The sequence below is a fragment of the Zalophus californianus genome, chromosome 8, assembly GCF_009762305.2.
Source record: "Zalophus californianus isolate mZalCal1 chromosome 8, mZalCal1.pri.v2, whole genome shotgun sequence".
In the NCBI taxonomy this organism is placed as follows: domain Eukaryota; kingdom Metazoa; phylum Chordata; class Mammalia; order Carnivora; family Otariidae; genus Zalophus; species Zalophus californianus.
This window is the reverse complement of record NC_045602.1, coordinates 100816094-100831977: the sequence shown is the minus strand read 5'-3', so window position 1 is coordinate 100831977 and position 15884 is coordinate 100816094. Positions and strand designations below refer to the sequence as shown.

General features: G+C 35.5%; 1 protein-coding gene across 3 annotated transcripts in view; it reads right to left on the bottom strand.

Annotated features, from left to right (window-relative positions):
* The window catches only part of ESF1 (ESF1 nucleolar pre-rRNA processing protein homolog), a 62737-nt gene that overhangs the window by 25555 nt on the left and 21298 nt on the right, over positions 1-15884 (bottom strand). For all 3 annotated transcript variants that reach the window (XM_027621734.1, XM_027621732.1, XM_027621733.1), the window contains one exon: positions 14860-15021. In XM_027621734.1, coding sequence (XP_027477535.1) covers positions 14860-15021 — 162 coding nt within the window. The remainder of the gene's footprint in view (positions 1-14859; positions 15022-15884) is intronic.

Below are 15884 nucleotides of genomic sequence, written 5' to 3'. Positions count from 1 at the left end.
ACTAAACAGGCATTTCACAGATGAGGAAATAAAAAGAAATATTCTTCCTCATTAGTAATTAGGGAAATGCCTGAGCAAGCCTTTAACTTAAGTCAGGTCATATCCTTCCACTTCCCATTTCATTTACAGTAAAAGCTGAAGTCCATTCAGAGGTCTCAAAACCCTCTGTGATTTGGCCACCTCTCTACCCTCATCTTCTACTACTGTCCATTCCCTGGCTCATTCTGCTCCAGCCACTGCTGTTTCTTAAATGTTCTTGGACAAATCAGAAATGCTCCCCCTCAAGGCTTTTGCATTTATTGTTTCCTCTGCCTGAAATGCTCTTCTGCAGGGTAACAACTAGTACGTACTGTCCTTTCTATTAGGTGTTTGTACAAATGTCACTTTCTCAATGAAGCCTTTCCTGACCTATTGAAATTGCTACCTACTCTCATCCCTGAACTTCCTACTCCTCATTCAGGCTTTGTCCTTTTGTTTCCATAGCCCTTAATCACCATCTGATTATTTTACCTATTTGTTTTTTTAATTCCCTTTCTCCCCTTTCTCCTAACCCCCACACACTAAAATGTAGGGCTCCATAAAGGTCTGTTCAGTGTTCTGTCGCCAGAGAAAAAGAGTCTGGCACACATAGCAGGAACTTAACAAATATCTGAGAATAACACACATATTAAAACCATAATGAGATACCATTACTTACTTATTCAACTAGTAGAAACTGAAAAGCCTGATAACATCAATTAATGATGAGAATAATGAGCTTTGGGAACTCACACTACTGGTTAAAATGGCACATGCACCTGGGAAAACAATTCAGCATGACCTAGTTAAGGTAACTCTGTGAGCAGGTTCTACAACCAACAAATTCTACACATATCCAAGACACTCTCTCTATATATTCCTAGGTGAGAAGTCCTAAGAATATTCACAAAGACATTGTTTATAACACAGCAATAAACTATAATAACTGGCAATAGGACAGACATGTGATATATCTAAAATGGAACTCTGTGTAGAAGTGTATATAATATACTGTGTATAGTATAATGTATAGTATATATAATGTATATGTATATATACATACATGTATACATATTTATATATATACAAGTATAACATATAGTATATATAATCTGTATAGAGTATAATAAATACTATATCCTTATATATTGATAATTTTCAAAAATTAATAACTTTCAAAAATAAAATGTTAATAAGCAAAAAGCAAACAGCAGAAGAATATAGAGAGGATACTTTTTGTAAAGATAAAAATTAACAAGACTGTTTAGGAATATATGTGGTAAAACAATTATATAGAAAAAGAGAATGATTAACATGAAATATAGTTTCAGTTTCCTCTGGTAGAGAAAGGAAGAGGAAGTAACTGGGGAGTCTCATAGGTGACTGCAGACATTGGTAAAGTTCTTTCTTAAGCTGGGTGCACAGGTGTTCATTTTATTATTTTTCTTTAAGCTGTATAACTTACTGTGTTTGCCTTTTGTATCTTTTGTTGCCCACCCCCCCCCCACGGTAAAGCACAAAAAAAAAAAAAAAAAGGAGTCCTTACTCTTTGACAATTGTGTGCAAAAATGGCTTTAACCCGTCTTTTGTCATTTACTCCCCATCCAAATAAATACTTGAACCCAGATTTTCTGACAGCAAGCTCTCTCTATGCTCTTTTCATAATCACAGTAAACTATTGATGCTATCCCAAATTTTATTGTAAGCAGGTCCCAATCTATACACTGTATTTGAAAAATCCACCTATAAATCAGTGGCTTGAAATTAAGCCTGTTTTCCTCCCTGGGAGAGTTTCTGACCACAGAATCTATTAATATATAAAGACAATTGAGGCTGGAGTCCAACCAAAATGGCATTTCTAAGTCAATTAAAGAAAAAAACTTTATATTATAAAAATAAAAGGAAATGAAAAATATGTCAACCTCCCTAGCTTTTCAGTATTTAACAACTTTTCAAGCTAGATTTTTCTTGCTGCAATCTTAAGTGTTTTCTTCCACATTTACTGGAGTTTATATATAAGTCAACTATACATTCTGACTACTTCTAAAAAGATGTCACAAATAACTATTAGGAGAGCAATAGCCTACCAACCTTCTTCCTATTATGGTAGATAAAAAAAAAAATGGTAAGACTTATATAGGACCCTGGAGTAAATGGAGGAGGCAACCAGAGAAGGAAACCAACCTGAGGGCTCTGGTTGGCCTAAGGGCTAATGGGATCAATATACTGGTTGGGAATCTCTAACATTTAAGGTTTACTTTTTCACCTTTTCCAGTATTTGTAATTAACTCAGAGTTTATTTCATTGGCAATTGTCCTCTACTGCAACACTAAAAAAAATTACAGAATGAGAGTAATACAGAATGAAAGTAACATTAAAACGTAGGACTTCAGTATTTCCACAGCTTATCTTATAAGTAAGCACTGTTTCTATTCTTTGGGATTCTCTGGTGACAGGATCTGCTGAGTAAATCTGTAACAGGCCAAGCACTCTTAGGTCCCAAGAGATAGAATCTTGGAATACCAACTAATAACATGCACACCCCCCAGAAGCCTGCAGTGTTCAACATCGTGCGAAATGTTTTTTTGCCTTTTCTGTTTGTTTGTTAACCTCCAGAACAGCTTATTAATCAGAAGATAGCCCTCTCTGACACTGTCACACAGGTTACCCTGGCTGCAGACCAAAATGTTCCCACATCCTGAGAAATCTGTAATAGCACATATGGGGTCATCCCCGGTAAATGCTTATTGTTTTTTATAAAATTTCTCCAAATTCTCAAGTAAAATTCACTGAACATCTTTATGTATCTTTGTGCACACAACAGTAAACACATGCAGATTGAGAAAAAGCACTAAATGAAGACAATGGACCCAGACTCAATTAGTAATCCAGGGAAAATACTCTAATGGATACAGAAATCAGACACATCAAGGTTTGAATTACAGTTCTTCTAGCTCCTAATTTTGTGATCTTGAGTAAGTCTATGCCTCAGTTTTTTCTTCTGTACAGTGGTCTAATAACCACTTTACAGAATTGTTGGAAGAATTTAATGTAAGTTTTTTTGCAAAGCACCTAGCAGTTTCTGATAGAGCACAGGCATCCAATACGTGCAAATTTCTCCTCTCACCCCTAAAGAGCATTTTAAAATGTAATTCTCCTGGATCAAAATTATACATCCAAACGAATTACTTTAAAAAATATTTTTAAATCTCCCTACACTTCTACAGAACGGAGCAATGGGAATCTAAAAATGAAATGTATTTTATGACAATGTAAGCTGAAATGCTTAGGAAAATCTTGGTTAAGTCCTTTGCAGACAGAATTCCCTATTTTACACAAGCCAATTCTTAGGGGAAGCACATGGCTTCAAAGTACATGCTTCAACTTACCTCTAAGGTATATTATTCCAAACACCAGAGGGAACTCACCCAAGTCAAATTATTGGCATTCATCTTTTGGCATACATAGGATCAGGCTATTCCAAGCTATGCCAAATAATTTTACAGATACAGGTTTTCCATGTCACTGAATGAGCAGATTAAGCTAAGGATATATCTTGACAGTTCATTTGATGAGTGCTATCCCACCCACCCTCAGTGAAGATTATCCTAATGGAGAAAGTTCCCCTACAACCTCTTTCTCTAACAGATTACATCAGGAAAACAATGTCAATGTGAAATGAATAATACAGAGCCCTTCCCACATGAAGTCGGCAGATTCAGCCTGCCTAGCCACCAGTTCAAACCACAGACATTTTACTGGCTTTATCTTGGACCTCACAGCTGAAAATTATCATTGCATTATAATCAGCGAACATTTGTCTACAATGGTCTAACCAAAAGGGCACTGAGAAAGGCTGGCAAATGTTTCAGAGAACAAAGATATGGCATATGGTCTCACAGTGGGATTAAGTTTTGCATCAAACCAAAGATCTGCAGAAAGTACTTACGCCCTTTCCTTTATGTGGCTTCAAAACCTGAACCTATTGTAGAAGCTAGATTTGATTTCGTGTAAAATGTTATCAGCATTTTTTTTTAAATTTAAACCTATATCTGTAATATATTTATTTGGGAAAGAGAGAGACAGAGCATGTGCACGCAGGAGCGGGGGGAAGGGGCGGAGGGAGAGAATCTTCAAGCAGACTCCACAAGGAGTATGGAGCCCCATGCAGGGCTGCATCCCATGTCCCATGAGATCATGACCTGAGCTGAAACCAAGAGTCGGACACCCCTGTTATCAGCATTTCTGAGGCACCTTGATAAATTAAAAACTGTTTCCCAGTTAGCAACATGAATTAACAGAACTATTTCAAGATACATGATAAGAGACATGGAGATGTTCTGTTAGGAATTTACCTTAAGAAAACCCAATATAAGGTTATTATGTTATCCACAATAGCAAAACATTAGAAAGAGCCTAAAACACAACGTCAGGGAAGTGATCCATAATTTATAAATCAGAAACACAATGGAATGTGATGCAGGCAAAATGATTATAAAGATTATTTAGAAATATGTAAAAATAAGTATGGGAAATGAAATAAAAAAAGGAGAACTCAAAATGGGGGTTCTCAATTACGTCTGCTTATAGAAAAGGTAATGTATAGTTAAAATATGAAAGCAACCCAAGTGACCATCAATGGATAAATGGATAAGCAAAATGTGAGGTGTGTAATAAAATACTATTTAGGTTTAAAAAGGACAGAAATTCTGACATATGTTACAACATGGATGAACCCTGAAGACATTATGCTAACTTAAGTAAGTCAATTACAAAAAGACAAATATTGTATGATTCCACTTATAAGGTACTTAGTGTGGTCAAAATCATAGACACAGAAAGTTGAATGGTGGTTGCCAGGGGCAAGGGAGAAGGGGAATGAAGAGTTACTGCTTAATGGATATACATTCAGTTTTGCAAAGATGAAAAACAGTTCAGGAGATGGATGGTGCTGATGGTTGCACAACAACCTAAATATACTTAACACCACTGAACTGTGTACACTTAAAAGTGCTTAGGATAGTAAATGTCATATATATTTTATCACAATAAAAAAATCAGGAAAAAAATTAATGTGTTCAAGTAGTAAATTTAAGATCATATGATTTTCCAGTTTTTGGAAAAAAAGAACAATAATGAAACTGCTGAAAGTAAGTAGTCTGAGTGGATTCTGTCAAAATAACATATGGAACACGTGTGAGAAAAATGATGGTTTGCTAGCCAGGCAGTTAGCATATAGAATGATGACGTGGGACAACCTCAAATAGAATAGGCAAAAGTTCTGCTTTAAAGACCAAAGAATTCACAACTTCAAACAAATCAGCATAGCTGTGGGCTGTGGGAAAATAATACATGAAACAAGCTCACTCTTCTTGAACTGACTTCAGGCAGATTATAAATCTATGGCAAAGGCAAAAAAAAAGTACTACTGTCTGGAAATAGTGGCTACAGATGCAAACAGTACAACTGATGTGATGTATGGGCAGAGAAGGAAGGACTGATTAAAAAAATCATCCTAGATATTTGCAACCATCCTAAGACAGCAGATCAATTAACCTGAAACTTCAAGACATACGGGAATTTTACACTTTCTGACACTCTGGTATAAAAATACCAATTTTTTTAAAAAAAATTTTAAAGCTTTTTGGAAAGCTCTTTTAAATTAAGTCTTAATATTATTAAGAGAGAAAATAATTTTTAAAATAATCCAGGAAATTTGGAGACATTTACTGGCAACTCTATGGAGAAAATGTGCTAGTAATGTTTTCAGATAACCCTAGCTGCTTTTCATTTTCATTACACATTCCACAAATGATTCAAAAAAAATTTTTTTTGCACAGTAAAAAGTTTCAGCTTATTACTTTACAAAACCCTTTTAGTAAACCTGTTAACTGGATGATTCAAGGAAGGAGCACACACCTAGGTTTTAAAGTTCTAGCTGTGTACAAGATATGAGTACACTACAAACTCATTTCCATCCCATCATCAAAATACAAAGCAAACTGCAAATTTTTTAGCTTATTTTAAAGTTCAGGTTTTCCATTTAATGCTTTCCTCTCCCCTCAACTCAAAACTTTAAACATCTGGTTACTTTATTCTTACCAAAAAAACATTTTTGTGAATGTATTTCAAACATATCCATAAGGTGCATACCTTAACAATAAATGGAAATATTGATATAGCCAAAAGTAATCAGTGAACAGGTTTTGAGATGTCTGAAAATTACAATGTTTGAAACTGCGCTGCCTAGCAGAAAGAATGCCCAACTGATTTAAAAGCATTTTTTTTTCTGAATAGAGAATAAATAATACAATGGCCATAAATACATGTCATTAATGTGCTTCTGTGTTTAAGCTTCCCAGTGGGACACTAAACAGAGGAATGAGGATGGAATAACGGGGAAAAAAGGAAGAACAAAGGACAAAGCAAACACCAGAACAAACATGGAATTACAACTGTAAAGAATAGAAGAAAGATTAATTTGAGTAAGGAAGAGCTGAAACCATACCTCCTGCCTCAGTGAGCTGGCTTAGATAGCCCAAGGAGTCCTTGCTGCTTCTCCTCTAGCTTCCATGTCTCCTTTGAAAAAGTATCCTATAGCTCTAGGTTCCTGACAAGAGCTCCCTCAAGACATTCACAGTCTCACTACTATTAAGGACGCCTGGGTGGCTCAGTCAGTTGAGTGTCTGCCTTTGGCTCAGGTCATCCTCCTAGGGTCCTGGGATGGAGCATCAGGCTCCTTCCTCAGCAGGGAGCATGCTTCTCTCTCTCCCTCTGCCCCTCCCCGTGTGTGCGCGTGTGTGTGTGTGTGTGTGTGTGTGTGTATGTGCGCTCTCTCTCTAATAAATAAACTTTCAAAAAAGTAAATAAAGCTTTAAGGCCATCAGCACTAATCTCATCATGCCCTTTATCCCTATTTAAAACTGTCACAAGAAGCCTTTAACTTCCAAATCATTCTTCTAATAAGGTAGTAAACATTCCCATTTCTCACCCTTCCTCAACAATGAAGCTCTTCTAAAGTCAGTCACAAACACACTCATTAATATTCATTAACAGAATCCTCTTCATTCACCTGTTAGTCTGAGTGTCACTGAAACCTGGTTCTCCTCTGGGACATACATTTCTATATCCTTTTTAGGTAGTTAATTTTTCTCTCCCACAGTTTGTCTTTCTTACTACTCATTGCCACCTTCAGTCCACTGGCTGGCCCTGCTCCCTAAAGCCCCCAACTTTGAATATCATGTTATGAAACCATACCACCAAAAAGCCCTTCTTACTGTAGACATGTAATGACGATAGTCTCTCCCCTCATTTCTTGAAGAACTAAGCCCTTGGCTCACTGTCACTCTCTGATAGTAGCCCTGTCATAATTCTTGGTGACTGCAATATCTACACAGATGATCCTTCTAACACCCTGGGCCTCCCAGTTCACTGACCTCCTCTTCTCCTATCACTCTACACTCCATATCTCATCTTAGAAACTTACTCCCAGAATCACAACTAGATCATGTCATAATCCAAAATTGCAGTCCCATCATAATCTTAATTTCAAGTATCCTACTCCTCAAACACTAGCTCCAATCCTTCCATTTTATTCTAATATGCCAAGGCTAACAAGGCTAATCTTATGTCTCATAGAGATCTACAATCCATCAATCCTCTCACCTCTTCCCCATCCCTCACTCGCAGTGTGCCCTCATTTTCCTCCTAACCCAACATGGATACCCTGGTCCATCATTACAGTCCACCCCTTGCATATAACCTTCAACTCCCTTGCCCCTCTCCTTCTTGGTCATACTTGACAAATCTTCTAAACTGATTTAATCCAACTCTCGCCTTACTCCATGATTGCACGTCATTAAATGTGGCTAAAGAAAAACAATTATGTTGATTCATCTAACTTTACAAGACCATGAACTACAAGTGCACCCTTACTGCTGCTCAGCAATACTATTAAATTTCCTTCATCACTCTCTTAAACAACTATTTCATATCTTTTTTTTTCAAATCTCTACCTCCTCCCTCATTCCTGCTCTCACTGATGACCTTCCTGTTTCACTAATACAAGCAAATAGAAGAGTACTACAAGCTCTCACTACCATTTTTATCCATTATCCTGTGATCATATTCTTTGCCTTCTCTCCTGTGACAATGGAGGAAATGCCCATGTACATGGACCAAAAGCCACTTCCTCCACTTGTGTAAAAATATTCTGACTTCTTTTGTCTACTTTAGAACACAGTTATCTGCATCATCATTTTTTCTTATCCCTGGTGGATCGTTCCCAGAAGCATGCTGTTATTTTCTCCATATGAAAGAAAAATGCTCTCTTGATCTCACTTTCTTCTCCAGTTTCTTTCCCATTCCTCTGTGACCCATTACAGGAAAATGCCTCAAGATCTGTCAATCCATTAGTGCATGGTAACTTAAGAAAGGGGTAGATGCTAACTAATAAATGTAGAAGGAATGACAAAAAATCAGTATTTTGCAATGAATGGTATAACAACTTGACTCAAGCAAGGATCACCAAAGAATGCCAATGGCATCAGACAAAATGTTGCAAATTAGGGCATTTACCCACCCCACTCACTAATTAACTCACCATTTACCAAAAACAAAATGTGTCTTTAATGGAAAAATCAGTCAAACTCCTCCTTAACTGAGTGAGCAAAGTTAACAGCACAAATAATGGGACAAATTAACATCAGGGACCTCATGATGTGAGTGAGGCAATAGGAAATATACAACATCATTTATGGAGAATTCTTGCCAAGAATTTTCTCGGAATTAACTGTGAGGAAACAGATAAATCCAGATTATGGATATTCTATAAGCCACTACAGTAGATACTTTAAAACTGACTGACACTGGACCATGAAAGAATTATAAAGAGCATTACTGGAATGAATAAGATATCTATTACTACATCAATATTAAATTCCCTTAGTGTGATAACAGCACTGCACTTATGTAGATGACTGTCTTTGTTTTTGGAAGTTACATGTTGAAGTACTTTTTAGGGATGAAGTGCCACAATGCCTGCAACTTTTGAGCACTCAAATATTTTAAGAAAAGGGAGTTGTTTGTACTTGTCTCCAATTCCACTCATTCTCTCTTGAACCCACATTAATCTTATCCCTTCCATTCCACCAAAACAGTTCAAAATTACTGATCTGATCATCACCACACCAGTCATTCTTAGTATGTATTTTATTGACCCATCTTCTCACTGAAATGCTTTCTTCACACTTGGATGTCTGAATACCCTACAGCACTGAATTTCCTCCTGTGGTTTTGGTAGTTTCTTCCCAGCCCTTTGGATATGTTTTCCTCAACTTATAAATGCTGGAGTGCTCCAAGGATCAGTTTTTGAACCTCTTTTCTTTTCTACCTATATTCACTCTTTTGATGTTCCTCACTTTCAGAGACATAGACAACGAAGATCCCCCAATTTAGATCTCCAGTTCTGACCTCTTGCCCAAACTCTAAATTGTATATCCAAATGTCTCCTTGACATGTCTATTTTGATATCTAATAGGCATCTTAAAATTAACATGTGTCCAAAAGAGAATTTCTGAGGTTCCTTTGCAAACCTATTCCACCCACAATCTTCATTACCTTAAGAATACTGCAATAGCCTCGTGACTGATTGCCTCAATTTTTTCCCTACCTCCTACCTTAATCTATTCTCAAGACAGCAGCCATGATGATCCTGTTAAAAAATAATTCAGATCAGCTCAAAACTCCAATGGCTAATCATCTCACTCAGAGAAAAAGTTCAAGTCCTTAAAATAACCTAAAAGACCTTTATGATCTGGCTACCGCTCTAACCTCATCTGTTATTCTTTCCTCCACTCACTCACTCCTATCACACTGTTCTCTTTTTGCTATTCCTTAAACAGGATAAACTACAGCTTCAGGGCCATGTATTTACTATTTCCTCTGCTCTCACACTCTTCTCTGCATGTCTCACTCCCTGACCTCTACTAGTTTCTGCTCAAATATTTTTTTTATTAGACTCATCTGTCTCCCCTTTAACTGAGCATAAGATTTATGAGGTCAAAGATTTATATTTTGTTCACACTGTGTCTAGAATAGTTCCTGGAATTCCAAGGTGCCCAGTAAGTATTTAAAGGAAAGTTGGGGTACTGAAGGATACTGAGGAAAAAAAATGACCAGATATCCTTTTCACCGGTATCTATTAAACCAAAGATAACTAAGAAAAAGAGGACTCTTATTACTAGTCTCTTTTAAGATTATAAACAAAGAAACATTTCATTATTTGTTCATATTCTGGATGGAATTTCAAAGATATTATTTATATATATCTTGTATTATCTATAACAAAAACTGTTAATTTGAACTATTGACAACATAAGAGAAGTTATTTAATATATGAGATAAAACGGAATATTCTTTATTTGTATTTATGTTACAAATTCCCTAATGAGGCACATTCACTGATGAAGGCCCAACATGCATCACCTTATCTATTTATCAAAGTGAGTCAGCCAGGATACATTTTCAGCAGCACACTGAGATGGAAAATATTATTCTACAAACATTAAAATACTAAATTAGAACTTTATTTAAAAATCTTGTAATTTAACATTTTTACTTATTTATAATCCTAACTGTGATTATATGATCGCATTTCTATAAGGATCTAGAATATCAACAGAAAGACTAGTTTATTCTAGTTTTTACACCTATGTACCTGTCATCTGCCTCCTTTAATACTCTACCTTTAAGGAATTAAACTCCTGATGTTACTACAGTAAATAATCCAATGTAAAAAGATAGGAAGTTTAAATAGTCTAAACTAAAATTCCTTTTAAAAACCAAACCAAACCTAAGCATATTCCAACAAGTGTTAATGATTAAGGGTATTTTTTTTTCTGAAGAGCTTAATATTTTGGAAATCAAGCCACAGAAAAACCGATGAACAATACAGTATAATCTCATACTGACCCTTTGTGGTTTACTGAAGTATAGCATCATAAAAGTCCTGAGGTTCAGGATAATTGTTACTGGGAACACACATTTTGTCAGACACAAATCCACCAAAATACACATATGACATGAATAATACTCTAGCTTATTTAGATACCTTTATAAATATCTCAGATTCAGCAAGAAAGATATTATCAGTGCCACTTTCCAAACAAACCGAGATCCTAAAAGATTAGCTCATTTATGTCATTTAATGTGTAGTATATAAAAGACTCTACATTTACACACACACGTGCACATACAAAGTTGTGCAAAGATTCACAAATAGTGATACCCTAACCGAGGCCTTCAAAAATACTATGGCTAAAGACTTACAAAACGCACTATATATCAGAATACCAATTTTCCTCCATTCAATTAGCAGTAAAAAAAAATATACCCAATGTTGATTGTAAGTCCATGAAACTGGCACTTCTACCCCTTGTTGGAGGCATTATAAGCTAGTACAACCCTTTTGGAAAGCAATTTGGCACCAATCTCAAGACACAAAAAGTGTTTGTGCTTTTTCTTAGTAATTCCATTTCTAGGAACTTATCCTATAAAAATAATTCAAAATATGGAAAAAGCTATAGATTATTTATAACATCCTAGATGCTTGGCATCTGAGATTTAACATTTGAGGTTTTAACACTGGTAGTTTTAACAGCTTGTGAGAGAACCACAGGTTGATCCACAGCATATGTCAAGTTGCTATGTGAATGAGGAAGTCACATGACTAACTACAGAGTGAGCCTGACTGCCAGCATTAGCTTTCCCCTGTGGTCTGACTGCTCTCTACATACAAAGACATTTCTAAAACGGAGAAGGGAGCGGATGGATATCTTTGTTTAAAAAAATTGTTTAAAAGTAAAAGGCCCTAAGACAGCAAGTCAATTACTCAGCTGGTGATGAATGTGAAGAGTCTAAGAAAATACTGATATTTATGGTATGAGATTGCTAAAGGCCTTCAGTCACATTTCTTCCCAATGCCATAAGTCTATAGCAATGAAAGATTGGAAATATGATTAAGTATTCAACAACAAAGAAATGATAAATTAAATCAATCCAACTAATCATTTAGTGGCTAAATTAGGGTAGTGGAATTACAGATGATAATTTTTCATTTTCAAAATATTTTCTGTGACAATAATATTATATCTGGAAATTAAAGTCAAGATAAAAATGTACTGCTGAATAGAAAAGGGAACAGTTCACACAATTCATTCTATGAGGTCAGCATTACCCTGACACCAAAAACGAAGGACAATGCAAGAAACAAAACCTATAGACAAATACTCATCATTTATCAAAGGTGCAAAAATCTTTAACAAAATATTACTAAACTGAATCCAGGAATATATAAAAAAGGTAGTATACCACGACCAAGTGAGGTTTATCCCAGGAAAACTGTATTACTTATATCTTCCAGTTATAAATACAAGTATAGCTATCACTTGTTTGTATTTTCCCTATATAACCGTATTAATATAGACAAAGGTTTGACCTGGTCCACTTGACAAAGCTGAAGTATTTGCTATAAACTTCTCAATCAAGTTTATAATAAATCTGCCTTCTCAGTCAATTGAATATTTCAATTTAAACTGTTTATTAGAGGGGCACCTGGGTGGTTCAGTTGGTTGGGCATCTGCCTTTGGCTGAGGTCATGATCCCAGGGTCCTGGGGTCAAGCCCCACGTTGGGCTCCCTGCTCAGCGGGGAACTTGCTTCTCCCTCACCCTCTGCCTGCCGCTCCCCCCGCTTGTGCTCTCTGTCAAATGAAACCTTTTTTTTTTTAAAGATTTATTTATTTATTTATTTGACAGAGAGAGTGAAATAGTGAGAGACAGAGCACAAGCAGGGGGAGCGGCAGGCAGAGGGAGAGGGAGAAGCAGGCTTCCCTCGAAGCAAGGAGTCTGATGTGGGGCTCGATCCCAGGACCCTGGGATCATGACCTGAGCTGAAGGCAGCTGCTTAACCGACTGAGCCACCCAGGCGCCCCAAAGTCTTTTTTTTTTTTAAAGTGTTCATTTAAAATATCTTCATTTGGGGGCACCTGGGTGGCTGAGTCAGTTAAGTGTCCGACTCTTGATTCTGGCTCAGGTCATAAGTCATGGGATTGAGCCCTGGTAGGGCTTCATGCTCTGCGGGTAGTCTGCTTGAGATTTTTGCTCTCCCTTTTCCTCTCCCTCTCCACCCGCCAGCACACACGTGCACTCCTTCTCTTCCTCTCTCGAAAATAAATAAATAAATCTTAAAACCTGTTCATTGAGCTCATTCTAAGATTAAACTTCAATTACAACATACTTGACTTAAAAGAATTAAGTCCTTAGAATTCCTTAGAATCTATTCCTTAGAATCATAAAATAAAGGACCTCAAGTAAAATACTGCTTCACAAACATCCCTGAGTGATATGGTAATACTGTCGTATTGTGAGACTTACTGAAAAGGGCACCCAACCCCTTAAGGCAGCCTCTTTGATTTTTTGCTGAACAATTCTAATGATGAAGAGAATTCCTCTTTAAATTATGTTGAACTCTAATTTCCTTGAACTTTGATTTACTGGTAAAAATACTGACTTCTGATGTAATAAGAGTAATGGAGCCTTCATTAATATATTCATTCTGCAAATGCTTGAAAATAACTAGTAAGTCACTTCTTAGACTTCTTCTCTCCAGGCTAAACTGAGTTCCCCCAACCATTGTTCAGATGATAATACTACTAAATTTCATTTTTTCTTACCACCACTTCCTGCCAAAGACAAACATTTAAAACAAATGGGCTACAACATAGTACCTACAGGGGACGAGTCCATCCTAGGAAATTTATTACAATAGTCAATCAACTCTCAAATATCAAAATATGCCCCCAAATAAAAATCTATGCAAACATTTTATTCCCAGTAAAAAACATACTAGTTGTAGGAAAGAGATATAATTGAATATAAAACACTTAATTTTTAAGCAATGATATTCTTACAAGTTATCAGTATTCTTTCATCTAGAGATGAATTATGGCAAAAGAACTGAATCCTGGTCAAAAATTCTACCTAGCTTTAAAAGATATACATGTATGTTGTACACTGGAAATGACTATAACACCATATGTTATCTATACTGAAATTAAAAAAACAGATATACATGTATGTAAACAGTGGCCAAAATCAATATTGGTTCCAAGGGTACAAGCTGCTTTGCTTAGGTTGCTGAAAAAATGGGTATGCTAGAAAACAATCCTCATTTATACTAGCTTTTATCTTTGCTTAGCTTTGACATGGTCTTAATTAGTATTGTACTACTCTAAAAAAATACGTGGCGCCCTTCAAGGCAGTTATAAAAATCACTTACAATGCTGTATTTCTTTGACTCTTCACAGCAAAACTGAGATGGAAAACTATGTATGACATATTTTCTGCTAGTGAAACCTTGGTAATTAAGGTCTAGTAGGAGTTATGGGAGAAAAGTTCACTTATGAATTACACATTTTTAAAAAGAAGTTTAATGACTTTAGAATGCATGGTGCCTGGATTCAAGTTTGTATATCCTGAGAATACTGGAATCAAACCTAGGAAAGGTCTACCTTCATAAATGGACAGAAATAATTTGTAGTTAGTAAATCAAAGAAACCAATCAAGAATAAACTGGCAAGAGTCTATAACACTAGTCCTTAAGTGAATTAAATGAGGTATGCAAATACCATGTTAACTTCCTCACCAAAACATTCCTGGCAAATAAGATGTTTTTAGGCTTACATTTCTAAGAGTTAATGTTCTTTTCCTTCGTATCTAAAATGCACTCAACATCTTGAAATGAATAAAAACAAGTGAACATTAAATGAGCATCTAATTCTTACCTGGAACCCACTTAATTTCCATTTCCATATCATTTTCTTTGCCTTTCTTTTCTTTTTCTTGAATAACCTGCAAGAGCTGCCTGTATTTAGCAATTTGTTCTTCATCATCTTTCTGATTTTTCTTTGTTTTCCCATCTTCTTCCACACTGACTTTATCATCACCTAATAAAAAAAATCAATTTCATTTAATACACAAAAATAACTGACTTTTAAATCTAATATTTAAATCTCACAGTCACTATAGCACCTTCTAAAAGATGTTGTCAGATAAAATACAACAGAATATCAAAATCAGACACACTTAATATTAAATGAATTAGATGAAAGCATTGGTCTTGTTTGTAATAAAAATCACTTGCAATATAAGTTAGCACTGTCTAAGCAATATATTGGGAATCTCCCTTTTTATTAAAATTCATGTTTCAAAATAATTTTATAGACATGCAACACCTTGGACTTTCTCTTCCCTATAAACAAGACAGGAGAGACAGTATTTTATCCCTCTTTATGTCTTCCGCCATCTGCACACTGGCTTTAAAATATTATTTTAAATTATTATTTAAAAATATAAAAATATAAAATTTAAATACAATAAATATAAAAAATTTAAAATATAAAATTTATATTTTAAATTATTAAAAATTAAAAGGAGGCTGAATATTGTTGGGATGCATTTGGTACATGGATTTAACTGTTTACGCTGAAGAGACAGATAAAGGAAGCTCCTTGAAATCCAAAACAAATAATAATGAGTCTTTTCCATTTGATGGTGAATAAAAGTACGCTTACTCTCAGGACCTCATTAGTATACTGAGAATGAAAGTTAATAAATTAGAAATTAATTCAACTAATATCCCTGTGCGGAAAAATACCCACATTTCCATTTCCTAATTTTATAAAAATAATTAGAATACAAAGGAACAATATAAAATTCATGGGCAACAAATACCAAAGAAAACTAATACATGAAAAGTTTGTTTGCTCTGTATTTCCACTGTAATTTTCCAAGTCAAAAACATAAATTG